Source organism: Fusarium tjaetaba (assembly GCF_013396195.1).
Source record: "Fusarium tjaetaba strain NRRL 66243 chromosome Unknown NRRL66243_c0000151, whole genome shotgun sequence".
Classification (NCBI taxonomy): domain Eukaryota; kingdom Fungi; phylum Ascomycota; class Sordariomycetes; order Hypocreales; family Nectriaceae; genus Fusarium; species Fusarium tjaetaba.
In genome coordinates, this window is record NW_023501347.1 from 69,898 (window position 1) to 95,488 (window position 25,591).

The 25,591-nt window shown below is 50.3% G+C and overlaps 11 protein-coding genes across 11 annotated transcripts; 6 read left to right on the forward strand and 5 right to left on the reverse strand.

Annotated features, from left to right (window-relative positions):
- Positions 1-50: 50 nt before the first annotated feature.
- FTJAE_7449 (uncharacterized protein) lies at positions 51-1,510 on the forward strand (the record flags this gene model as incomplete). Its single annotated transcript, XM_037354167.1, has 3 exons — positions 51-221; positions 276-795; positions 849-1,510. 3 exons carry the CDS (start codon positions 51-53, stop codon positions 1,508-1,510), a joined length of 1,353 nt encoding a protein of 450 aa, XP_037205481.1.
- A 368-nt stretch (positions 1,511-1,878) lies between these two features.
- On the forward strand, positions 1,879-2,725 carry FTJAE_7450 (RNase III domain protein; the record flags this gene model as incomplete). Its single annotated transcript, XM_037354169.1, has 3 exons — positions 1,879-2,260; positions 2,307-2,536; positions 2,582-2,725. The coding sequence occupies 3 exons, from the start codon at positions 1,879-1,881 to the stop codon at positions 2,723-2,725; spliced, it is 756 nt and encodes a 251-aa protein (XP_037205482.1).
- Positions 2,726-2,876: 151 nt separating this feature from the next.
- FTJAE_7451 (uncharacterized protein) lies at positions 2,877-3,938 on the reverse strand (the record flags this gene model as incomplete). Its single annotated transcript, XM_037354170.1, has 1 exon — positions 2,877-3,938. One exon carries the CDS (start codon positions 3,936-3,938, stop codon positions 2,877-2,879), a length of 1,062 nt encoding a protein of 353 aa, XP_037205483.1.
- Positions 3,939-5,680: 1,742 nt separating this feature from the next.
- On the forward strand, positions 5,681-9,134 carry FTJAE_7452 (uncharacterized protein; the record flags this gene model as incomplete). The annotated part of the gene is made up of 5 exons (XM_037354171.1): positions 5,681-5,795; positions 5,840-6,943; positions 6,989-7,594; positions 7,638-9,011; positions 9,055-9,134. 5 exons carry the CDS (start codon positions 5,681-5,683, stop codon positions 9,132-9,134), a joined length of 3,279 nt encoding a protein of 1,092 aa, XP_037205484.1.
- A 240-nt stretch (positions 9,135-9,374) lies between these two features.
- On the reverse strand, positions 9,375-9,979 carry FTJAE_7453 (NADH-ubiquinone oxidoreductase subunit; the record flags this gene model as incomplete). The annotated part of the gene is made up of 3 exons (XM_037354172.1): positions 9,375-9,426; positions 9,471-9,867; positions 9,925-9,979. 3 exons carry the CDS (start codon positions 9,977-9,979, stop codon positions 9,375-9,377), a joined length of 504 nt encoding a protein of 167 aa, XP_037205485.1.
- Positions 9,980-10,283: 304 nt separating this feature from the next.
- FTJAE_7454 (phosphatidylserine synthase) lies at positions 10,284-11,838 on the forward strand (the record flags this gene model as incomplete). Its single annotated transcript, XM_037354173.1, has 3 exons — positions 10,284-10,436; positions 10,482-10,834; positions 10,878-11,838. The coding sequence occupies 3 exons, from the start codon at positions 10,284-10,286 to the stop codon at positions 11,836-11,838; spliced, it is 1,467 nt and encodes a 488-aa protein (XP_037205486.1).
- Positions 11,839-11,975: 137 nt separating this feature from the next.
- FTJAE_7455 (ribosomal YML6 mitochondrial) lies at positions 11,976-13,025 on the reverse strand (the record flags this gene model as incomplete). The annotated part of the gene is made up of 3 exons (XM_037354174.1): positions 11,976-12,757; positions 12,802-12,925; positions 12,963-13,025. 3 exons carry the CDS (start codon positions 13,023-13,025, stop codon positions 11,976-11,978), a joined length of 969 nt encoding a protein of 322 aa, XP_037205487.1.
- A 250-nt stretch (positions 13,026-13,275) lies between these two features.
- Positions 13,276-14,640, forward strand: FTJAE_7456 (uncharacterized protein; the record flags this gene model as incomplete). The annotated part of the gene is made up of 2 exons (XM_037354175.1): positions 13,276-13,780; positions 13,826-14,640. The coding sequence occupies 2 exons, from the start codon at positions 13,276-13,278 to the stop codon at positions 14,638-14,640; spliced, it is 1,320 nt and encodes a 439-aa protein (XP_037205488.1).
- A 1,232-nt stretch (positions 14,641-15,872) lies between these two features.
- FTJAE_7457 (transcription factor atf21) lies at positions 15,873-16,880 on the reverse strand (the record flags this gene model as incomplete). Its single annotated transcript, XM_037354176.1, has 1 exon — positions 15,873-16,880. One exon carries the CDS (start codon positions 16,878-16,880, stop codon positions 15,873-15,875), a length of 1,008 nt encoding a protein of 335 aa, XP_037205489.1.
- Positions 16,881-19,840: 2,960 nt separating this feature from the next.
- FTJAE_7458 (Replication factor A 3) lies at positions 19,841-21,262 on the forward strand (the record flags this gene model as incomplete). The annotated part of the gene is made up of 3 exons (XM_037354177.1): positions 19,841-19,993; positions 20,067-20,169; positions 20,403-21,262. The coding sequence occupies 3 exons, from the start codon at positions 19,841-19,843 to the stop codon at positions 21,260-21,262; spliced, it is 1,116 nt and encodes a 371-aa protein (XP_037205490.1).
- A 604-nt stretch (positions 21,263-21,866) lies between these two features.
- Positions 21,867-25,223, reverse strand: FTJAE_7459 (Rho-GTPase-activating 6; the record flags this gene model as incomplete). Its single annotated transcript, XM_037354178.1, has 2 exons — positions 21,867-23,276; positions 23,370-25,223. 2 exons carry the CDS (start codon positions 25,221-25,223, stop codon positions 21,867-21,869), a joined length of 3,264 nt encoding a protein of 1,087 aa, XP_037205491.1.
- Positions 25,224-25,591: the final 368 nt, after the last annotated feature.

The following is a 25,591-nucleotide window of genomic DNA, read 5'->3' on the forward strand; positions in this document are numbered from 1 at the left end:
TTTCTTCCAAATTTCCCACACAGTGGCGGTCGCTTCCTTGTTCTCAGAACATGACTGGCCCTCGAAGATCCAAGCGACTGCAGTCTTGCAGTAAACCTGACCAAGACAAAGTCGCCAAGATCGCAAGAGTGTCAAAAGATCAGGAAGAGGCGGTTCCAGAACAGAACACAAAGATGGGAGAGAGCGCCATGGAAGGACCTTCAGACCCAGGGGTCTGCAGAGTAAGTAGCCACTTTACAGCCATCTATATTCATTCTTAACTGACTTTTTCAAAGCCATCGCCAAAGGATCCATCGGCAGACGATGCATCGTCAAAAGATGCAGTCCCGAACCGTGCATCAGAAGAAGCCCCGAAGTTCTCTCTCCAGGGCAGAGAATTGTTAAACGCAGCAATGCAACAGAGTGACCTTGCCCTCGCTGAATCAAGTAAGCGGAAGGACGAAGGTCTTGTAAAGTTCCGACGGGCTATTCAGGGTGATGTTGGTTTAGGCTTCAGACAAGGCTACATTACCTGGCAGTGGAAACACTTTGCTAGTCACATTAGGGTGTTCCTAATGGCCGCTGGTTTCAAGGATCTTCCCTGGGATAGACTTGACGAGGCCACTCAGCAAAGGTTTATTGGATATTCGCCCTATGCCCAACAGCTCTTTGAGACACCTCTTGTACGCCAGTTTATGTTTGAACGATGGGTCTGGGAGATCATTAATGAGAACATTTTCACAACAAAGAGTCAGGACATTGAGTGGACGTCGCCGTATTGGGAAGCTCAAGCTACAATGGAACGCTTCTTGCGAGGTGAGAAAGATGGAATATAATCACGTATTTCGTGGGACTGACCTTGGTCATAGAGAAAAACTTCCGTTACAACGAGGAAGACCTGCGTTTCCAGTATCCCAACTGGCGATTCACCACAATCAATTTCTATTACTCCCTTAAGCAACGATCCAATCGGATAGGAGAGTATTTCAATGAAGTCAGGATTGAGCCGGGATGCGTGGTCAAGATCTTGGAGAAAGCGCTTGGCCAATACTTCCCTGAGAGTTCCGACCTCTTCTTTCAAGAGGAGATCTCACGTCTTGCAAAGGTGGTTGCCGAGTTCGAGCTAGGCTTCGACTGCGGTCGCCAGACTCTTCAACTTGTCTTTCATGACCCCAATACCAAGGAGGCCTGTGGATTTCCATTTTCAGCCAGAGCCGAGGGATTCGACACTCAAGCCTTGATGAGATCAGTTGGCTTCGAAGACGAAGCCGAATGCAATGGTCATCCGGTCGAACTGGTTGTGTCGCCTATGCTGGTGGCTTATGGGCATAAAGATGGATGGGATTACCACGTTCCGGTTGTCGTGGATCCAATGAGAGTGTGTGTTGGATACATCGACGGGCTTAACCAGGACGAGGTAACTGAGACGGAGGAGGATGGAGAGGGGGGAGGAGAAGAGGTTAAGATCATCAAGGATAAAGAGGGCGTCACAAAGGATGAGGATGGGAAGAACATCGAGGACGAGGAGTGAGCACAGAGGAGCTCCTGCACTGGAAATCTGATTTAGGCGATGATATTCGGCCTGATCATATATTCCTCTGGGTCCCTGATTGCATGTAGAACGTGATTCTTTCTAGATCATTGGCTTGTCTTTTTTAATTTCAATCGTATTTCTGATAAGAGACAACGCGGCGCGTAGCCTAGCGATGATGACCCTAGCGGGAAATAGTGAGGCTCCAGATCATCCATCTCGGCGTAAACTTGGTGTTGAAGAGTGGGGCGACAGGTGCCTCATTCCCCCACGTGACCTGGAGAAAATGTTCACGCAAGCTTAACATTTAGCCCATCTCGGTGAACATCATATGCAATTGGAGCCCGGCTTGTTTCCCATTCATCACCATGGCCCTCCAACCCTGCCGCTCTGGCCTCTGGCGGAGCAGCCATGCCACCCGAACCCTCATTCCTTGCGTGCGCACCTACGCTACCGACTCGACACCCGAATCCTTCAAGACCAAGACCCCGTCTTCCTCTGGTGTCGTGCCACGATGGAGCCAGACGCCTGCTGCTATGAAGGCGCCGCTGCAGCTCGACTGGGCAAAGAATCCCCAGAACAAGGTCTGGACTGTCAACAACGATCCCAAGAAGTTGGACGAGGTATACGAGCGCCTGCTGGGTCCTGGAGGCAGCAAACTCCTGCCCGAGGAGCTCAAGTGGTTGGCCGTCACGCACAAGAGCTTTGATCAGGGGAGGAGAGGGTTCAACGACAGATTGGCACTTTTGGGTGGGTGGGACGAGGGAGAATTGTTGGGCTATGCTGACTCTACCAGGACGAATGACTCTTGTCATGGAGACAACAAAGACAATTGTTGCGCAAGGTCCAATTGGAACGCCGAGTTTCGATGACGGATTTGATCGCCAGCCATTCGTGCATTCAAATTTACAATCGGTAGACAATCTCTCTGTCAAAGGACCCAAGGACGTCGTCGGCAAGGAGAGACTATCTGGTTTGGCAGCTGAAGTGGGACTGATCGATGTTGTGCGGTGGAAGCCCAAACAGGTACATACATCTTCCGTCCGCGGTGACTCGACTAACGCGCAGTAGGTCCAAAAACTCCGAGCTTCTGGTGCCGATGTCGTGCTCAACGGCGCCATCATGGCCATCATTGGTGCCATCACATTACAGCATGGAGCAGTGGTGGCATCACAGGTTATCAGAGAGAGGATATTGTCAAGGCTACAAGATTGAGCATGGTGAGTGGGTTAATCTGTATCATATCTGTACCATAGAAGGTCTGGACCTGTACATGACAGTCTTGCAACTGTAAAGATACGAGTCTATTGATCAGTCATGAAGCATGTCTAGGAATTAGGGCTATAAAAGTAACATCAGGGTATCATCATTGCAACAAAGGCGTCTCCTCATCTGCTGTTTGAGCGTTGTCTCCATTGTTTTCCTCGTTGTCGTGATGAATGAGCTTCTCTCGGTATATCCACCCAACGCACGTTCCAGCGCCAGGTCCAACAGCAATGGAGGTGATGATTGTTGTCAAAGGAACCCGCCACCCAACCTCCACCAACATCCAGTACAGAACGGTCCAGAAGATGAACTGGGAGTTGACTTCAATGAAGACAATGATTGACCTTGTCATTTCTTTGCGGTCGTCGGGTCGAGTTAAGCTCCAGATGAAAGAAACATGCGCTAGAACGGAGCAGATCAAGGGCAGTATGTACACAAACAGCAGAGACCACCGTTTGGATGCGAGATGGACGAATGTTGGGTCAACCCTCCTCAATGCAGAGATAGTGTGACGAATGATCTGGCGAATGATCTCGACGTAGATTGGGAAGAAGAGCCAGATGCCGATTGTCTCGGGAGTTGTATAGAACAGCATCAGAAAAGATGGAAGAAAGTAGCCAAGCGCCACGCTGATAGGAATAGCAACGATCTCACTATCAGGAAGATGACGACTTGTAAATATCTGGTGGACGTCACCACCCTCATCTCTCTGTGCGTTCAAAACACGTCTCGCACGATGCAGAAACGCAGGAATAATAACAAGCTCCCAAACGACAGCACCACCCACAAGATCAAACACCAACCACGGACCAGTAGGATACGCGATGAGAACATTCGGCGCATTGCAGATACGCGCTGATTCGACGGTGCTCACAGTCAAGAGACCGCCGATAAATGCTAGAACAACGCCCATGACCGCGCGACTGCGCAGTGAGTGAAGCGCAGCGCGGAAGAAGCTGATGAGATAGCATAGAGGTGTCCCCAGACCTGGTATGCGACTGACGCCTGGGAGACGAGCGTGGGAGTGGCATTGAGACCAGAGAAGAGCAAAGTTGACGTCTGAGTGGAGGAAGAGAGCGACGATGGTTGCTGCTGCTAGGAGGATTGGTGGGATGATTAGGGAGCGGTATGAGAAGTGGTGAATAGGTGCTTTCCGAGGCATGTTGGTGGTATTGTTGAATTAGTGATGATGAGAAGAGAAAGCGATTAAAGTCATATTATGAGTTGGGTGATTATGGTCATGTGGAAGAGGCTCTCGTGATTAATAAATTACAAGACAATTTTGGTGTTGAGATTCACACCATTACACCAGCGTTAGGCTTAATGGGGACAGCAGTCTGGAATCTTATCAGATGTTAACCTGTAACCAATGTTCACTCACTCATCATGAGATGAGAGCAAGTTTAAGCCGTTTTAAAATACGTGGTGCCTTACAATAACTGAGAATTAAGAAAGCATGCACGGGAAATAAGTGAGCTTTCCGTGGGTGAGAATGCTCAGAGCAATTGGGACCTTTATTCGTAAATGAGACTTCATCTCCACGCCATTCTTGAGCTCACTGCGGAACAAGATTAAAGCTGATAAAATGTGTATCATTTGATGCAAACTTATACAATGGATCAAAGCAGCTGGGTTGCCGTTTTATTAATGATACTCTTGTTGAGCGTGAATCATCAGTGTCATTTAAAATGTTAATCTCACTCATCTCAGTTCTCACCACGATATCTTTAAAACATAATCGACTGGACATACTTACCACTTTGATGGATCCTATCGAATGCAACTGTCGCTTAAAAGTCTCTCAACTTAAACCGATGGAAAGATTAAGCGATCTTAATTGAGATGTGCCTCTCTTTGGCAATGTACATGTGAAGTGCTACCCTGAGTCTCTGATGATCCATGAATAGTATCTATATCTTGCCAAGCTTCACAGGACAGTGGCAGGTAAGCAACACGGTTCCCAGTCAATTGATACAATATTTGCGTCTCTTCAGTCTGAACAACCCCTGTGTATCCATGGCCCTGCAGTCACTGGACCGCCTCATTCAGCGATAGATCTATGTTCATTATCGACAGAATATGTGCGTAAATGGATGCTTCTTGTTGCTGGTCTTTATTGACGATGATCTGGTCTTTAATCCGCTTAAATCGAGGATGCGCTTGAGCGTGAAGAGATCATGAGCGTGACTGAACTCAAGATCTTGAACGCACGCACAAGATGAGTTTCTGCAGGCTAGTGCAACTGTAAATACCGAGTCCTGCACAAGTACACCAAGCATCTCAAGATCATACCTTCACAAGGCATCAATGGGTCCTGGCACTACCAAAAGACTAACCTGCCGATGGATAAGCCGCTGCAACGTACCCCACGTCAACTACATCATCCATCATGATCTCGGCCGTTTCACGCCCGGATTTCAACGTCCGAGGAGGGGAAACCATCTACATTTGGAGCCAAGCGTCTAGGCAAGACTTGATCAGGCAGGTCAGTAGACACAAACTCATCTGACTGGATGCACAACATGTCGCTACTTAAATTCTCCCGAAGCTCCCGCTGGTGAGAAATAGTCTATGATTCGATGATACCCTGCATCGGTTGGATGGCTGCGGCCCCTCCCCCAGGTTTTAGCGGCGAGCCCCTCTTCCGGGGCGGCTAATAGAACCCCGGGAGAACTGTAGGGTCCAGAGGGAGCTGCGGGAGCTGGAGGAACGGGGGGTAGCCGACACATGACACAGAGACAATAAACGCAACCCCTCGATTGTTTTGTCTCTTGTTTTTATTCCCTCTCTTTTTTAATTCTCGCGTTTGACTGTTTTGTCGCTTCTTGGATACACAGGCCTCGGTGACGGAGCTAAGAGATCCACTCGTTCCGGTCTCGCAATCGCTCTCATGATTCTTTAATCATGGCGTCCCAAATGCTTCGCCCGCTGGCCTCGTCCGCGGTCCCAGCGTCAGCTTCCGAGCTGTGCGCCTCGTCCTTCTTTATACAGAAGCAATTGAAAGGATATCGAGTCCAAGGTAGGCTTTTTCGTCTATCGAAGCTCGCAGCTAATAAGCTGCAGATGTCCTCTCTCGTCGCAAGCAATGGCACAGCACCGTGAGAGCTTCACCTCGACAGCACGCTCTTGTCGCAGACGTCTCTAAGCCTCTCGCATTGATCCGCCATGCTTCTGCGCCTTCTCGCAAATATTCCACCGTGGTTCTTCCCAAGACAACTCCCTATGATCATCTCGTCGTTGGTGTTCCAACCGAGATCTTCCCCGGGGAGCGCCGTGTAGCTCTCACTCCTGCTAATGTTGCACTCCTCAAGAAAAAGGGCTTCAAGCAGGTTCTCGTTGAACGTGGTGCCGGTACATCTGCTGATTTTCTCGATGCCGCTTATGAAAAAGCTGGCGCAACTCTTGTCAATGGACCCAAGGAAGTCTGGTCCAACTCAGACATTGTTCTCAAAGTCCGCGGTCCCGGTCTCGGAGAGGTTGAATCCATGAAAGAAGGCCAAACCATCATTTCGTTCCTCCAGCCCGCTCAGAACAAAGAACTCGTCGAAAAGATTGCCGCTAGAAAAGCTACCAGTTTCGCCATGGACATGATTCCCCGTATCTCCCGAGCCCAGGTCTTTGACGCCCTCAGCAGTATGGCCAACATTGCCGGTTACAAAGCTGTTCTCGAAGCGTCCAATGTCTTTGGTAGATTCCTCACTGGTCAAGTCACTGCTGCTGGAAAGATTCCTCCCTGCAAGGTTTTGGTTATTGGTGCTGGCGTTGCTGGCTTGAGTGCTATTGCTACTGCTCGTCGCATGGGTGCCATTGTCCGTGGTTTCGATACTCGATCTGCTGCTCGCGAACAGGTTCAATCTCTTGGAGCCGAATTCATCGAAGTTGAACTTGAAGAGGATGGATCTGGAGCTGGTGGATACGCCAAAGAAATGAGCAAGGAATTTATCGAAGCTGAAATGAAGCTGTTCAAAGACCAAGCCAAGGAAGTCGACATCATCATCACCACTGCATTGATCCCTGGAAAGCCTGCCCCGAAACTGCTCAAGAACGATATCCTCGATGTTATGAAACCCGGAAGTGTCATTGTCGATCTAGCTGCTGAAGCTGGAGGCAACTGTGAAGCTACAAAGAAGGGTGAACTGGCCGTCTACAACGATGTCAAGATTATTGGTATGTACACCCCTTATCATTGATGGAGGAGTACTGACATTTTAGGATACACTGATCTCCCCTCTCGTCTGCCAACTCAGTCCTCAACCCTCTACTCTAACAACATCACCAAGTTTCTGCTCTCCATGACCCCTGAACCCAACGCTTTCGGCATTGATCTATCAGATGAAGTCGTCCGTGGTGCAATCGTCACTCAAGAAGGAGATATTCTGCCCCCCGCTCCTCGCGCAGCACCTCCTCCACCGCCCGTAAAGGCCGAGGCAACCGAAGTGACCCCTGAACCTGTGGCTCTGACTCCCTGGCAAAAGAAGACCCGTGAAGTTGCTGGTGTCACCGCTGGCATGGGCAGTATCTTGGCTCTTGGAAAATGGACCAGCCCTCTTCTCATGTCCAACGCTTTCACCTTTGCTCTGGCTAGTCTTATTGGATATCGTGCTGTCTGGGGTGTTGCTCCCGCGCTTCACTCTCCTCTGATGAGTGTCACCAACGCTATTTCCGGTATGGTCGGTATTGGTGGTTTGTTTATTCTTGGAGGTGGATTTCTGCCCGAGACTATTCCTCAAGCTTTTGGTGCTCTCAGTGTTTTGCTGGCTTTTGTCAATGTCGGTGGTGGTTTCGTGATCACCAAGCGTATGCTGGACATGTTCAAGCGTGAGTTGTTCGATCTTTGACTTGACTTGGCTAACAGGAATAGGACCTACTGACCCCCCTGAGTACCCCTGGCTCTATGCAATTCCTGCTGTTGTTTGCGGTGGTGGTTTCGTGGCTGCTGCATCAACTGGCGCTGCTGGTCTCGTTCAAGCCGGCTACCTCGTCAGCTCTGTTCTCTGTATTGGTTCTGTCTCCAGTCTTGCTTCCCAAGCCACTGCTCGTATGGGTAATGCTCTCGGTATTCTCGGTGTCGGCACAGGTGTATTGGCCAGTCTTCTCGCTGCTGGCTTTACCCCTGAAGTCCTCACTCAATTTGGCGGTCTTGCTGCACTCGGCACCATTGCTGGTATGCTCATTGGAAAGCGAATTACCCCTACCGATCTCCCTCAAACTGTTGCCGCTCTTCACTCTGTGGTTGGTCTTGCTGCTGTCTTGACCAGTATCGGTAGTGTCATGGCTGATGTCATGGACCCTTCAACTCTTCACCTCGTCACAGCCTACCTTGGTGTCGTCATCGGTGGTATCACGTTTACTGGATCTATAGTCGCGTTCCTCAAGCTCGCCGGCAGGATGACATCCAAGCCAAAGATCCTGCCTGGACGACACATCATCAACTCAGGATTACTCGCAAGTAACGCAGCCACCATGGGAGCCTTCATCACAATGGCTCCAGGGAGCCCTTTGGTTGCAGCAGGCGCACTCGCTGGAAGCACTGTTTTGAGCTTCATCAAGGGATACACTACCACATCTGCCATTGGAGGTGCTGACATGCCCGTCGTCATCACCGTTTTGAACGCCTACAGTGGTTTCGCCCTTGTTGCAGAGGGGTTCATGCTGGAGAACCCCCTTCTTACCACTGTTGGAGCCTTGATCGGTGTATCTGGTTCGATTCTATCGTACATCATGTGCGTCGCCATGAACAGATCACTGACAAACGTTCTCTTTGGAGGTCTGGGCACGCCAACTGCTGTACAAGAGTTTAAACCTCAGGGAGAAATCACTCAGACCTCTGTGGATGACCTTGCCGATGCACTTCTCAACTCTGAAAAGGTCATTCTCATTGTTGGTTACGGTATGGCCGTTGCCAAGGCACAATACGCCATTTCAGACATTGTCAAGACACTTCGATCCAAGGGTATCACTGTCCGTTTCGCCATTCACCCTGTCGCAGGCCGTATGCCTGGTCAGTGCAACGTTCTTCTCGCTGAAGCCAGTGTGCCATATGACATCGTCCTGGAAATGGACGAGATCAACGATGACTTCCCAGAGACTGACCTGGCTGTTGTCATTGGTGCCAACGATACCGTCAACCCTATTGCTCTGGAAAAGGGCAGCTCTATCGAGGGTATGCCCGTGCTGCATGCCTGGAAAGCCAAGCAGGTTGTCGTCATGAAGAGAGGCATGGCCAGCGGTTATGGTAAGTCGCCCGTCCCTTATCCGAATACAGCTAACAAGCGCAGCTGATGTTCCAAACCCCATGTTTTACATGCCCAACACAAAGATGCTGTTTGGAGACGCTAGAGTGACTTGTGAAGGTTAGTATTCCGTCCAGCCTTCAAACTCCGCTGACCATTTAGCCATCAAATCTACAATTGAAGCAAAGTCGTAGATCGTGATTTCTTATGTAGTTCGTATAAGAGAAGGATCTGAAAGACCATAGAGTGCACATTTTCTAGATCTTATACCATTTTTAGCTGTAGAACTAGCAGCTTCTGAATTCAATGCTTTAGTTTCTCGATTCAACCTCTACGCGAATTTATGTACACCTGACCACTCATCCTCATGCCCGAGGCGCCGCCACAGGCTCCCATGCCGAGATCTTGGACTTGGAACTAAAACGGTCAGAATTTTGTCTCCTGCGGAAGGCGAAACATACGTGTTGTAAGTCTTGAAAGCGCCGCGGGTCTGGGTAAAGTTGGGGAGGGGGCGTGAGGGCTCAAAGGCTCGGACACCGGTTACTAGTAGAGGGTCCTCGGTAGGAGGCTTGTCGACGTTGTAACTGATCCAGGCGTGCCATCCGGGCTCGATTTGAGCGGCGTCGTAGTCGTGCTTGGCGTACTCGACCCAGCGTGTTCGGAGGGGGAGTTCCTCGTTGTTCTCAAAGAACTTGTTGCCGGCGCGATCGGTGCCAATCAGACGACCAGCCTTGGTGTCACCTGTGGATGTCAGTGGATGATTCGGCGGATAATCGAGGAAGCGTACCGATATACTATTCGAGAGAGCAGGCGTCGTTAGCCAAGTCGAGGATCGTTCGGTCAGGTACATACCAGCATCTGGACAAAGTAGTCCTACTCAAGTTAGCATTGGCTCATTGACGGCTGACAGCAGACTTGCCTTGATTCCAACCTTGCGCAGGTTGGATAACGTTCGTGAGATTGTCGACATGATGGCGGTTGAGCATCAATTGACCTCAGCGGGATGATTGTTGATAGCTCGTTGATGATGTGAGGTTTGAAGATTACCGCGGATCAACTTCGGCAGATTGAGTTCGTGACGGCATGGGTACGTACCTCGAAGCTCAACCAGAAATTCTACCGATCTACGGATACAATCACTTTAATAGCAAGCTTAATTGAGCTTGAGATCCGAGATGCTTGCTCGAAGCTGTGCACGATGCACTACTAGACTGCGAGGCGCAAGTTTCAAGCCTAGAGTTCCCAGCGCAAGAGTCCAGACAAGGCATTATGCGATGCCAGCTGGAAACACTCAGGGCTCTGTGAATAATGCTGGAGCTTTGGCCCCTTTCGTCACTGAATTGGATCGATTGGCACCGAGTTTCGATGTTCGAGGGGAACAGATTCAGATAATTCGTACTCCAGCAGAGTTTTACGAAACACTCAAGGTTGGACTGTCATTGATACGAAAACGACAGGGCTGATTGGTTTAGGATCGGATACGAAAAGCACAGCGACGCATCTTCTTGTCGACGCTGTACATTGGAAAGTCAGAAAAGGAACTCATTGAGACGCTGCAGGAGGCGTTGAGGAATAATGCGAATGTGAAATTGAGTATTCTTACGGATGCCCTGCGAGGGACAAGAGAGGCGCCTAATCCATCGAGTGCATCGTTACTTGCACCCCTGGTCGAAGAGTTTGGAGCAGATCGTGTGGAAATTCGAATGTATCACACGCCGAATCTCACTGGATTGAGGAAGCAGTATATCCCCAAGAGGATAAATGAGGGTTGGGGACTTCAGCATATGAAGCTTTATGGTGTCGATGATGAGATCATCATGTCTGGGTATGTCAAAAGATTTGGGGTTGAAGAAATACTGACTTTTCAGGGCAAATTTGTCGACTGATTACTTTACCAACCGACAAGATCGATACCATCTTTTTGCCTCAAAGGAGGTGACTGATCATTTTTGGAAGATCCATTCAGGGGTTACATCCTTCAGCTTCTTGGTTCAACCTTCAACTGAACCAGCGGGTTTCACTCTCTCATGGCCGGAGAACAACTCTGCCCCTTCACCACTAGAGAAGCCTCAGTCATTCATCAAGAGCACTACATCGACACTCCGGACTCTATTGCATCCGACAACTAAGCCTGAAAATGACATTTCTGATACACGAGTCTACATGCTTGGTCAGATGTCCCAGGTCATGAAACCCGACACCTCAACTGAACTCCCCGTCATTACACATATCCTCAAGACTCTCGCTTTGCCCGCATATCGCGAGTCTTCGTGGACCTTTACAGCAGGCTACTTTAACCCAGCTCCCTCTCTGACAAAACTCCTCCTCAACACTGCTTCAACCTCAAACACCGTCATCACAGCTTCTCCCGAGGCAAACGGCTTCTACAAGTCCAAAGGTGTCTCGGGCCTCCTCCCTGATGCCTACACTCTCCTCGCCCGACGTTTCGTTCATCGCGTGCATCACCAAGGCCGTGATAACGACATCACATTAAAGGAATGGCGCTATGGTGTCGTTGGTCAACCTGGTGGATGGACATATCATGCCAAAGGACTCTGGGTAACGATGCCAGGTGACAAGAACCCCGCTATGAGTATTATTGGAAGTTCCAACTATACTAAACGAAGCTACTCTCATGATCTCGAAGCTGGCGCTTTGATCGTCACTCGCGATGAAGGACTGAAGGGGAGACTTGGAGAAGAGCAGTTGTGGCTGCAGGAACATGCTACCAAGGCAACGCGAGATGACTTTGCCCGCACTGAACGAAGAGTTGGCCTCAAAGTCAGAGTTGCCATGTGGATTGTTTCGCTCGTCGGCGGAGCATTGTAATACTGTCATGTATAATAGTGTACTCATAGATACCAATCTAACGATACCCAAGCACGATATAACTTGGCGAGTAGCCTTTCACGGAATTTACTGAATGCATGCGGTTGTATACAAAATAATACAGGTAGTTTACACGCTCATGCCCTAATCACAGGTGTCCCTAACTTGGGCCCTCCTTTGACCAGGCCTTGCATAACAACTCTGCTCACCAAGTCGCTCTGGTGCTTCTTGATCATCTCCTTGAGCACGCTGCGCTCCAGTACCACCTTGCCCGTCTCCAAGAGGTCCTTGACATCAACATCCTGCAAGTCTAGTGCTCGCCCCTCCCAAGGAAGCTGCTCCATGGCGCCGAAAAGAGCCTCACGTCGGTTTCCAGTAACGAAAAGAGTTCGACCGCTAGCACGGCCAAGACCAAGGTTTCCCAGGACTCCCGTCATGTATCGCTTGAGATACGCCTCCTTCAGTCCATCCTTGAGATACTTTCCAGCAACAAGTTCGTAATCAGTCGGCAACACAAGATCCATGCCGTCCTCGCACACAATCAGATCGCCCTTTCGGTAACGGTAGCTCAGAGCTGTGCGCCATGCCTTGTCGTACACCTTTCGGGTGAGGCTGGTGCCAAAGTCGCGGGGGTGAGGACCAAACACCTTTCCACCACCGCGGTTTATAGGACTTTGCTTTGTTCCCATGCGAGCTCGACCGGTTCCCTTTTGGGGACGCATCTTTCGGTGGGAGCCGTGGACATCGTAGCGGGTTTTGGTGGAGGCGGTTCCTTGGCGGGTGTTGTCACCTTCGTAGACGACTGCGAGATGGAGGAGATCGCGGCGGAGAGGGAGGTAGAGATGGTTGACGTCCCATCGTTCGAGAGAAGTCGGTTCCAACGAGGGAAAGGCATGGACTGTGACGGGAACGGTTGTGACTGCGGTGGTCAGTAAGGTCATTGACGGCTGACGGGAGTCGTACTGGGCTTCCATGATTCGAGAATGCCTTGGGTAGTGTTTGGAGATTTAGGCTCTGCAGTGTTCTTTGGAGAGACTTCTGTAGCCATTGACCTTGTAAAGGCCTTGTTGAGTGTCGCCGGCTTCATCTGTTAGCATTGAAGCGATTGCAGTCTCTTCACGTACCTTGGCAGACACCCGTAGAGCGCCCATGGCCTCAGCCAAGCACCCAATTCCCTTGCCAGCCATGATTTAATTCCCTAGCCGCCGTCAATAGGGAGATTTGCTGTGATCAAGGACAGTAATTCGCTGTCTGGTGTTGAGGCTTCAAAACTGTGATGCGATACTGCAAAAAAGTGGATCGGCCACATCCTCCGATCCCCGAGTTTTTAGTGGGGCCAAACCCATCTCCAGAGCATTTTTCAATAGGTATCTCAAGATATCACCAGCGTCACTCTCAACGTCCCACGTCTACGGCCTCTACGCTCCGCTGCCCATCATGTCGCGCTGCCAGGCCGTTATGCGGCCAATCGCTCGGCAGCTGCGGCCCAGCGTCGCCCGACCGTTCACCTCTGCCGCAATTCGACGATCAGCCGAGACACAAACACAGACTACCACGCCCAGCGCAGCAGACCTCGACCCCAACACGGTGCTCCCCGAGTTTGAGCAGCAGCTCATGAAGGCTGGAAAGATGCCAATTGGATCACGACGACGGAGAATGGCTATCCGGAGCACGGGCGATCTGCCGTTTGAGCATCTCCCGTACCAGGCTTTTCAAGAGGCTCGCAAGATTCTGGCTGTGGATCGGGAACAGAAGCTGGCGGAGATAAGCAGAGAGCTTGACAAGATTTCTCGGTTAGAAGCTACGAGTCCGGATGAGATAAAGGGGGGGCAGAAGATGAAGGATATCAAGATCAAGAGTCTGCACAAATATGTCGACAGGCTCAAGATCCTTGCAGATGCTAATGACCCTGTTGTCAAGAAGCGTTTTGAAGATGGAACAGGTAAGTCTGCCAATTGATGAGACAATCTGTGACTAACACATCCAGGTGATATGAACAAGCCTATCTACCGTCACTACGCCGAGGCCAAGTGGCGCTCCTACGACCAACGTCTCATCACCCAACGTATCAAGCAGTTCAACATCGTCCCCGACGTTCTCCCCAAGCTCGAACCCACCGCCGACGTCCAGCTATACTTCCGCAAGCTCAAGATCCCCCCCGGCCAGATCGTCGACAGTGTCGTCAGCGAGAACGCACCCCGTCTTCGGGTCCAAGTCTTTGACAAGGGCGAGCGACTCGTCTCCGTAGTCGTCCTCGACTCTGATGTTCCCAACCCAGACTCCGATACCTTCAACAAGCGCTGCCACTTCCTCGCCGCCAACATCCCCATCAGCCCTACAGAGACATCACTACCGCTGAGCAGGATAAAGGGCGAGGATCAGCTTGCTCTACCGTGGCTCCCCGCATTCTCCCAAAAGGGCGCGCCATACCACCGTCTCGGTATCTTCCTCCTCGAGCAACAACCCGGCAAGAAGATCGACGTTGCCAAGCTCAAGGAGCTATACAGCCAGCGCGATGGATTCTCGCTCAAGTCCTTCCGCGACAAGTTCAACGCAACGCCCTTTGGGTTCAACATGTTCCGTAGCGTTTGGGACGAAAACACCGCGGCTGTCATGGCGCGACACAACATCCCCGGCTCAGATGTCGAGTTCAGACCTACACGCGTGTACAGCCTCAAGCCTCCCGTCAAGCCCCGTGGATGGGAAGCCAAGCGACAGGGACCCAAGTACCGTCACCTTTGGAAGTACACCAAGAACATCAGGGGTATCTCCAACTCGAGGGGGTGGATCAAGAGGAGGTAGAGCTATGGATGAGCGTGTATCATATTACTGTACATTTAGAAAATGGGAGACGACCAAAAGAAATAAATTCGTGCAACTCAGTTCTGCTCAATCATCACCAGTGACTACCAACGCCGCGAATTTCATTGTTTCCGTGATTGACTTTAGCCGCATTATTTCCTACCGGTAGCCGCCATCTTGTTTCAACGTATCACCACCAATCATAAGCCTCAACTATAGTTAGACGTTTCTTCGGTGGCAACACTCGCCACGATCTCGACGACATCGCACATGGCTCTAATTGGCATGAAATGCGGAGTCAGGATGATCAACTTCTACATATGTTTAAGCTCAGGGTCATCAAGGGGTTCAACCTGTGGCAAAGCTCGATATTGCCACTAAACTTTACCTTTGACAACCCCGTATCCCCAACCTTTGTGCTTTAACATCTCGTGTCCTTGATGAGTCCAGGTCTTTCCATGTCGGCAAAAGTCCCTGGCACTTACGATGGCCAGTAATCATTTCGATCGCAAGTCTCCTCGTCACAGGCTGCAGAGTAGGTACCTTCGGACCATTTGCTCAGGACGGTTTGTCATCAACGGCTATCGTTGCCCTCTTCAGGTTTGAATCTTTTTTCTTGTACTACCTTCCCCTCGTCATGGTATTCATTATCTCCCACCTCGAAAGCACTCGGGGCATCCTGTCATAGTAACAGGAAGTCTCCTATAAATTCCTCTCCATAGGCACCAAATTACTGGCCAAGGGCCAAGAATAAAACCGGTTGTCACGAGAACTCCATACTCGTTGGCCCATATAGCAATCGTACATCCCATCTGCGCAAATCAGATCATGATCGTGAAAGCATCAAGTCATAAAATATTTCCTTGCCTATACCCCTTTTGCCAAACTCCTTTCAGTGGTTATACGCCATATCACCTCTTCCTGTTGTGGGAACGGCCAATCGTGGTACTGTTGCCGCACCATAACCAGGTTTTGTAGGGGTATCTTCCTGCTGAACCATCTCGCTCCGTTATTTTCTTTTCGTGTTCGTGTTTGTCACAGCTCTGAGAACTTTCATCAAGCTTTGATACAAGCATCGGCATGTCGACATCATCCGTTGTCGAGTCGAAGGAATTTCAAAGTCGCAATAGCAAGGCTGTTGTGTTCATGTGGAGTTAGGGTCAGGATAGCTTGACTCCTAAACTCAATCCACCATCTCTGTTGGTACAGGTGTCCGCCACGTCGATCTACACTCAGTTCCTTGCATCAGCAAAGTTAACCGGCGCGTGGTCGTAGATGATTTCTGATTCTATCGATCGCTGTCTAGAGGTGGCAACTAGATGATGGTCAGTCATGAACTCGTATGGTTGAACAAGGTTCGACCTACCACTTGAGCTTCGACGATGCGTATTGTGGGGTTCAAGAGGTACAGTTTGTGGCAGTACTGCAGGAGGCTGTCTGGCTTGCGTTGCAATACGCTGAACATATTTCCTGGCCTCGTTGTCAAGCCATTGGTCGATGTTGACATCATTACAAGAGGCGTGATCCATGAGTTGATTCTTGATGGTGGTCAACTCGCCCATGAGTTCGGTGTACTGGCTTTGTAGGGCATTGTACTCGGTCTCCAAATTATGCTTGGTTTCCTCCAATTCTCTCATCCACACCTTTTTCTTTTGACGACATTTGGAGGCGGCGATCCTGTTACGTTTAAGGAATTTGTTGCGTTTTCCCGTCTCATCCAGCCCATCATCCTCATCCTCATCCTCATCTTCCTCCTTCAGTGATGACTCCTTGGATGCTCTTCTGTGGCGCCGCTTGTTGGTAGGCTCCACCTCTGGTTGTTGACGTTGTGTCTTGGTAACTCTGCTGCTGCGCCGAGGTTTGGTGTCGGTGTTGACTGAATCTATTGAAGGGATAGACGATTTGCTCGATTGCCGTGTTGGGCCGCCAGATGTGGGCTCACTGGATGGGGTTTCTGGGGTCGAATGCATTTCGTTGGGTAGTTTTGGGCTGGTGTTTACAGCTGATGGTGCCATCGCTGGCATGGAGGGAGGGAAGAAGGTGACGGGGTTGTTCATCGGGTTCCACGTGTTGGAGCCCATGAGAAGCTGGTTGTCCATGGAATTACTAACAATCGGAGATGCCTGAGCTCCCGTTGTGCAGTCGAGTAATGGATCGATAATGGCATCGTTGTTTGTCAGGGGAAAGTTGTTTTGAAAGCTCTGGGCTTGGTCGCCAAAGTCCTGGCTTGGTCCGTCCATCTTAACCCTGCAGGACCGTTGAAACTGTACTCTGAGGCGTGGGACTTGGGGTTACAGCGGCACTAGGGCTGGAGTGGCTGGGTTGATTATCACTGGTTGTCAGAGAATGGCGCCAGGCTGTCGAGCCGCTCGAGACAAAGTCGAGATCAAGGAGCTCGCTCGATGGGAAGTGAGCGTGCAGCTCTAGAGATCGGGGGGTCTAGAGCGGGCACAGGGAGGGGGTGCTTCGCCGGATTGGTTGGGGTGGGGGTGTAGACGTTCCAGAATATCTCAAAGACCAACGGTGGCCAGGAAGGGAAACGGTTCAACAGAAGATGAAAGAAGAACTTGTATTGAGAAACACGAGGTCGAAGGGAATGGGTGATGAAGAAATGGCCGTGCTAGAGTAGAGATGTAGCTCTCTACTGTTGGCAGGGCAGATGAGAAAATCAGGCAGGCGCTCAACGGAGAAACCAATCCGGTGGTGCAATGTAGTGCAGCACAGCTCAGGGCCTGAGTGCTCCAGTGCAGCCGGGCTGACCTCACCGAGGAATGGCAGTTTACCACCGATCGATAATAGAACAAGTCGATTTCGAGGCTTAGACCCAAGTTGAAGCTAAATGGAGTGGCCGGGTACAACGTTTCGGTAGCAGGGGAGGAGGGAGATGTTCCGACTACTAGTTAAAGGCTGGAAGCTGGGGCGAGGTGCCTCGTCTGCTCCCGTTCTCTGTTCCCGGGGTTCTTTGATCCAATAGTGTGTTTCGGCTTCGCCTATGCAGCTATAGATCTAGACGCTGGGGCGACTTGACCTTTTGGGTAAAGTCAAGCAGAAGGCAAATATCTATCAGGAACGAGGTCGAGATGCCGAGGTTGACAACAAAACTGTCAGAAATATCGATGATTGTAGGATGGAAAAGTCAGAAGTTGTAGCTGTAACAGCTGTCCAGCAGTCGCAGAAGCTAGATGAAGAGCTTCAGATATTATATTACGCCAACAACGGATGTGACCACTATCAACAATCTCTTGCGTCACTTATTCCCCGGTGTAGTGTGTAACAGTGGACCAGGTTGCAGTTTATGGCTAGATGTTGCTGGTTTTGTATATCCAGCAACTGGGGTTGGGAGTATATATAAAAAGGTGGGTGAAGATAGGAAACAAGGTGTGCAATGTTTGGCAACGTTATGTCCGGACCAAGTCCGTTGGCTTCAATTCGCAATAAAAGCCAATCTTCGGTAAGCCAGTGTGCGCAAGGGTATTGAATGCTTGCTGGATAATCTACTGAAAGCTGTGGAATACTAAGCCGTTGAGGTTATAAGTGATCCGGAATGTATTCCTGACCCACCATCTTCTGCTTTGTACGAATGATAACCATAGGAAGCAATCAGCTTGGCACTGGAGGTGAGGAAAAAGTCCCTTCTGTCCAAGAAAACGTCATCCCGTTCGGAACCTTGAGCCAAAGACGGTAGGATGTGCCTAGAGGTGCTTGGACTCTAAATCCTCCAGTACCCCAATCACAGACTGCGAAGCAATGGTACTTGGATGTTCAAGTGGCCCCTTGGCGGAGATACTATATTCAATTCTGGAACCGGTGAGTGTAACCAATCATGGTGCAACGGACCTGGAGTCCGTGATTTTCAAGCACCAATCAATGTTGATGAACCTTGTCCGTCAAGGCCGCACTCGGCGAGACAGTGCAAGACAGACTGCACACACTGACCTCAGTAGCGAAGCGAAGGGAGCGAGACTATTGCAGCATCTACCTATCATGTCAACTGGGGTTCATCATCAAGCTTCGATTATAGGGATGGTCATTATCAAGTCAAGAGCTTGATCCTTTGACAGCTCGAGCACCCGTTGGACCGAAATCTGAAGTGAACGAACCTGGCTCATGTCATTTGGTTATGAGTTGATTCCTGCAATTGAGTAGCATCATTCCTGATGCACACAGGGTCCTTCTAGTGATGGCCAGTCGAGCCAGTAATCCATCGCATGCGAGAGTCATGGATGGTTGTGACAAGAGATATCTTGAACTGATCGACAAACGTGATCAGGATTTTGGCACCCACACAGAGTAAGGATCGACCTCGGATGCGTGGCCTTTGCTGCAAGCTGATAAATTTTAACATCCGGAGAATGCCGTATAACTCTGTGTCTGCAGGGGTCAGGAACTGCTGGATAATGATGGAGTTCTTTGTCAGTCTGTTCTGGTCTCCGACTTTAACGGCCTTTGCATCAGGCGTGTCTGCCGTGCGATTGAGCCAACACCAAGACACCGTTTGGAAGAACCGACAGACTGTGCGTCCTTCAATGCTTACTAGCTGACTTCCCAATTCCTCCTCTTTGGTGAATGGCGGCTCAGCTCATCATTTCCGGAGCTTTTACTCCGACATGTGTAGAGACATACAGAGTACGGAGTAGGCTTTGACAGATTCGAGAACCGGGGGTGCCTTGGGCGAATAAAGTTATGCGCTGCTCAAGGCACGCCAAGGGCAAAGTGTTCCGTACTGTAGGGGCTTTTGGCTTGACTAGCGGGTTTATCGTGGGAATGAGACTGGCTGAACCTGGTTGACCGGAGGAATCGGGCAAGGGTCCGAATGGGCACAGCGGGGCTCTGGATGTCAATTTTGAAGAGCAAGGAATAGACTCTATAATTTTCACGAAGAATTGACAGAATTGTGAGATGATGAGCGCGTTTCATCGATGGATTCAGATGATGATAAATGAAGGCATTCATGGATGTCTGTGATGGCAGGAAGACTCATCATCACGTGACATTGCCCACGTGACTGCGCGTCAAGCTCAACGCGCCTCCCCTCCGCATTTATCGCCAACAGCTTCACATGCGTTTCATCGTCAACCTCTCTCACCAACATCGCTTGCTTGCCTGTCAACCAAGCATCTGAGACACAGACCCTGTCTACTCGCTTATCTTCCTCATCTCCTTATCTCTCTAGCTTGAGCGCAAACGAAAACCAAACACCATGTCCGAGCAACTTTCAACCCCGCGCATCACTGCTGCCTACCTTGACAACTTTGTTGGCAAGGTTGTCATGCTCGTGGGAAAGGTTACGCAGCTCCGAGGTGAACAGGCTACTCTTGACTCAGAGGGCACCGTCACCGTCTTGTTGAACAGGGTGAGTTGACATCAAATCTGGTGTCAGTCTCACGACATCAGAATGCACTGCAACACTGTGCTTACATTTACAGGATGCCCATCTCACAAACGGAAACGCTGTGCAGGTCATTGGAAAAGTCAATCCGGACCTGTCGATCAAGGTTTTGACATCCCGGGATTTGGGGACTGGTGTGGGTAAGTCAACAAGCTCGTCTTTCTGTCGTCATCATGGCGTACCGACGTTACAAGGTCACGCAAAATGCAAATTTGTTCTCCAATTGTGTTCGGCAGTTGAAAGCATGATTCAGTTCACTCTGCCGTTTCCGGATGACAGCTAACATGTGTAGATTTCGGGTTGTACAGCTCGGTTGTGCAGGCGACACACAAGCATTCATCCATCTTTGCAGGCAATTGACGGGGTCAACCAGATCATGGCCCTTACAAGTCCTCGCAGGCATACACCCCACGTGTGGCCATGGTCTGGACCTCGCCTACCAAGGCTGGCGCTGTCACCTCTCCCCCTCGACAACGACAAGCTTATTCCGCCGGCCAAGATGGAAAATCAATCGCAACCCCTGATTCAGCCTCGACTGGAACTATCAGATCTTCGAGACCCTTACACAGTGCTGCACAGAGACTGCAGCGTCACACGCATTCGATACATGGCCAGACGAGACCTACCACCGCAATGTCTTTTACAGCATCCAGCTCCGATATGATCCTTGGCCGGGACATTCAGTCAAGATCCTCTACTCCGCTCTACCCATCTGGGCCTTCTCACATATCACAGACTCCAAATCCTTCTCTAGGTTCACTCCTACCATCGCCACCTGAAGACATAGTCTCTCACACTTATTCCGTAGAAATGTCTCGGCGTTCTTCCGTCAGTACGCAACCCAACCAACGATATTCAAACTCGCAGACATATGATCAAGAGAGCACCCAAGAATCCTACATACCTTCAGCTCAGCCTTATACGCCCCTCGCTTATTCTCCGCCTTCAATGTCTTCCGCGAGTCTGCTCCCGTCTCCGCCGATGACACAAGAAGATCAATACCTCTCACACGGACCTCTCATGTCCCCCGCATTTTCAACGTCCTCCCGCCGCTACTCGGGGACAGACAGCCGTTCCGCCGGCGTGGCCAACAGGAACTCTAAAACAGAGGACCCTGAAGAATCTGCCCTATTCGATTCCGTGCTAGAGGGAATTGGGCGTATTCATGTGTCGATGAACCGAGATGACGCAGGTAGATGGCGAATCAAGCGAGCATCTGACGAGAGACCATAGCATGTTTTTTTCCTCAATCACCGCAGCCATACGCCTCGCCAAAGTATACTAGTGTTCTCATCCGTATCGTCATCCGTTGATGTCAGATAGAATCCCTGCGGCAGGGACAAGTGGACAAGTCACAATTTTGGAGCTAAAAGCGGGATGAAATTGCCCAATCAGCTGTCCAACGATCTCGGCACATGAATATCGAAATGCCGTATTTAGCACAGTGTCTGTTAAAAATGCATGCAAGAGAGATCGAGATTTCAAAATCCCATTTCCCTGATCTGCAGTGGCACAGTACTTTAGCTCCCTCAAGTGATCGATTTACCGGGCCAAAAGCTCCTGTAAAACAGGTTTTCGTCGTCACCGGTGTTTCTCATGCAGCATGACATTCACAATCGAGAATTTACCCAATGCCGCTGTTTGGACAAGTGCGTGATATTCTGATACACAGACACCCTTACCATATTCTAATTTGATACATTCAAAAACTACAATCAAGTTTGCCACCAGGGTCCTTTCAGATCGAGACCCTTGCACAGCCTGTCATGTGGAACGGACCACCAATGTTCCTGGACGCACGTCTATTTGCCACACCGTCACCGTCTTGTTCTAGAACTCATTCGTCTTCTCTTTGCCCCTGAGCCTCATCGAGCTGTAGCAACTCCTGTGCCGCCATCCAGACCTCGACTGTGCTCGGGCTGATATCCCGCTTGGGTCTTTCAGGGCCCATATTCTTGATTTCGTCGAGTCCAAAGGATGGTTTGTCTGGAGGACCATCGGTCAAGCCATGGAGACAACGGCGTATCCGAGCTTGAACCACACCAGCATCTTCTGTTCTCCCTGAACTGTCGCTCTCGTAACCCATTGCCTTCTCCAAGAATGTGTTTTCTTTTTGTTCATTCGCAGCCTCTTCCAAGTACTTGGCTGCGAGGTCTGGGTCGACATTTCTCGTGTGTACTCCTACAGCCTCTCGTATCCCTTTGAGTCGTGCTGTGAATCGTTCAAACACTTTGATTCTTCGTTCTGCACTCTTGGCTCTTTCCTTCCACGTCTGTGCCTCCCTTTTGGCCTCTCGTAGTTGCTGACTCAATGTTCCAACATCTGCATCTCCTTGCACCTCAAGCTGCCTTCGCAAATGAACAGCTTCTTCTGTTTTTAGGTCTAGTTGTCGTTGGAGACTTCGAATCTGTGCATGGAGTGTAGTTGTACTGCCGGGACGTTGAAAAGGAGTTGAAATCTTGTGAGGAACTGTCTGATCCGCCCCGTACTGCGTAATCGATGCTGATGATGCTGGTCTGATAAGGTTAAGGTGTTGGGCGATAGGAGGCTGTTCAGGATGAGGCATCATGGTTCCCAGGCTTCGTGGATTCTCTAATGATGCCTCTTTACCCCTGGAGCCTGGGACTGGCTTCCTCCTAGGGATTGTTTGTCGTTGAGCTAACATTTCCGGTTGCTCGTGGGAGCTTGACCTTTGCCCCTTGTCAGCTTGTTGAAGCTCGACTGCCCTCATTGCAGCCTCCTCCCTGATTGAGACTCGCAAATTCTGGTCAAGAGCCTCATCTCTAACAGTATTTATTGCTGGTGGCCGGGGACGCCGGTCCTGGCTTGAAATTGAAACATTCCGGTTGTGTCCCAAAGTTGAAACAGATCTTGTGGAACGGATACTCTTGGTGGGTGACTCTTGTGAAAATTGTAATATGAGATCTTGAGTTTTGCTCGCACTCCTGGGTTTTGATGGAGATGTCTCGGTTGAATGATCGGTTTCAAACTTGGCAGCCATGGCTCTGACGCCTCCTGGATTGTCTGCTGGTGTCAAGGTTGGACGTGTCAATACCGTCGATTTTCTTTTTGGGACAGAGAACCAGGGAGAGGATGCAGTGCGCTGCTTCTCATTCTTTGGCGTTTCGGCAGGCAACGACACAATTCGAGAATGTCGTCGTTCAGGAGTTTCAGTGCCAATGCCCTTAGCTTGCTTTTGCGTCTCTTCGTATTCAAGACCCCGTGATCCATTGCTGGGTAGCTCCCCCTGCGCACCAGAAGAGACTTTCTATGTCCCGACCTGGCTTTTTGGGGAGGCCAGCCCCATGGAACTGCTGCCTCCTGCAATACTCGCCGGTACCTGCATTGGCGAATAAAATTGTCTTGGTGTTGTCGAGGCAGAGTTGGCTTCTTGCAAAGCCTGTGTTCGTGTTTTGTCCCCGTGGACAGTGTACTCGCTGCCCTCTTCTAGCCTATCGATTGGGAAGTGTAAACCCTTTGGAGTGTTGGTATAATTCGACATCTGCAAAGTCTGATCAATATTTGTAGAGGCTGAACTCTTGCGTTGGTCCATCGAATCCAATTCTCTGAGTTCCTCGAAATGCGCTTTTAGTGCAGCTTCAATGGCGTCCTTCTCAGAATAAAACGGCAGATGAGTTGAACCAGGCCCCTCCATGCACGTATCTGATGACCTGGCAGGTTTAGTCCACTCAACAGCAAGCGGCTGTCGACTTGGCTTTAGGGCTTTTGCCTTTCCAGGATATTTCTTCCTTATGGCGCCCTTTCGTTCAATTGAAGGGGTCTCCGTTGCTGAGACTCTCGAAGTGTCCTGGCTCGAAGGTTCCTCGGTACTGGTTTGTTGGATAGGGGTTGTTTTTGTTCCTCTTTTTGAGGACGTCCGAGGTGGCACATCATCTTGAGACAGATGGGGACCATCTCGACTGATCAGTCCTCTGGCCCTTGTAGGCGGGGTGGGTGTTGGAGCGATGTGTATACTCTCGCTCTGTGGTGTGTCCTGTGTCGCATCCTTGCTGTCTTTCAAGTGAACTGCGCTTGTCGGCATCTGCAAATTCTGCGGCGTTTGAACAAAACTCCTGCCCTCCCCTGCTTGTGATGGTCTTTGGGTCTTATCCTCGTCGTGAACACTCTCCTCCACAGTTGGGCTTAAGCAACCAATGTTGGGTCTGGCTGCAAGTCTTTTTGAGGCTGAACTCCCACGGCTGCGCGACCGCTGTTTAGATATGCCCAGGGTAGGTGTAGGCGGCTCCGGGCTGTTTTCTCGTGGAGTCTGATCTCCCGCCTCGTTTCCTCGCCATTCCTGATCCCAACCTTGTGGTTTCCTGATAACAAAACCATTCTCGTTGGTATCGTCCTGACTCGTTGATCGTGGGTGAGGTCGGTTCATGCCGAGCGATTTCATTTGTCGGACCACGTCTCTCCAATTGACTATAAGCATTTCTGCGATGGTGTTGGCGATGAGAATTTTGTCCATTGTTGGAGGTGCCCCAAGCTCATTGCCGAGTGTCTTTCTTCCATTCCGATCTTGTCGTGATCTTGGAGATCTCAACGGGAGCACCAGCAACCCTGCCTTTGGGGCGGCCAACTTCGTACAATAGAGTCCAAGTAAGTCGCCTACGAGAAGAGGTCCAAAAACGATACCGAGTGCATTGTAGCCCATGAGGTCTCCCGTGGGTAGTGGTCGACCTTCTTCATCTTCTCTGGGGGTGATTTCTGCCACTCTTCCAATTAAACTCAAAAGTCCAAAGACAGCGCATATGAGTTCCCTCCGAAATTGAGATTGTACCGTTGCGATGGCCAAGGCGATGAGTCTGGCTCGCACCTTGGTCTGTTTGGTGCGAGGGAACTCTGGATCACCCTGTAGCTGCGAATGGATTGCGACGAGAGCGTCAAACAGCGCCAAAGAACCAAGTATACCGCCAGGTATTACCGAAAGAAGGCGCTTGAATGTCGACGCCACATCGTGGACAGAAGCCTGCACATGCATCGGCAGGTTTGCGCATCGTACAGTGTTTGTGATGTCGATATTGTCGGTACAGCAGTAGTAATCGAATAGCATGTTGACTACTCTGATTGACCCCGGTATACGAAAGATCCCTCGAGTAGTGACATGCTGGGCGATGTGATGCGCAGTAGCTCGAATGCAAGTTGGAAGTATTAGGGCAGAAGGAGTGTGTTCAGGCGGAAGGTAGAGCATGCTTTTGCCACATATTCTGACCATCGACTGCAGATCGAGTATCTTGGGGTCTCGACGATGAAGCAAGTTGTGAGCGAGATCGGAGACACTGCGTTTATGGCGAGGTCCTTGTCGAGCTAGTTGTGTATCTGCTGTAGGATGATTGGAGGAGGACCGTAGGATCCGATAAAGCCATCCTTGCTTGCGAGGACTACCAAGTCCGTTCCCCTGGGCTGTCAGTGATTATTCAGATACACCATCGACGACCTACAGTATGCCTAAAGTCAAAGTCGTCAATCACCAATATTCGCACTCCATTCTAAATCGTCAGCTTGGTCTCTACTTCTTCAAAGGCCTCACCTTTTTTGCTAGGCGGTTGTATTCCTGCA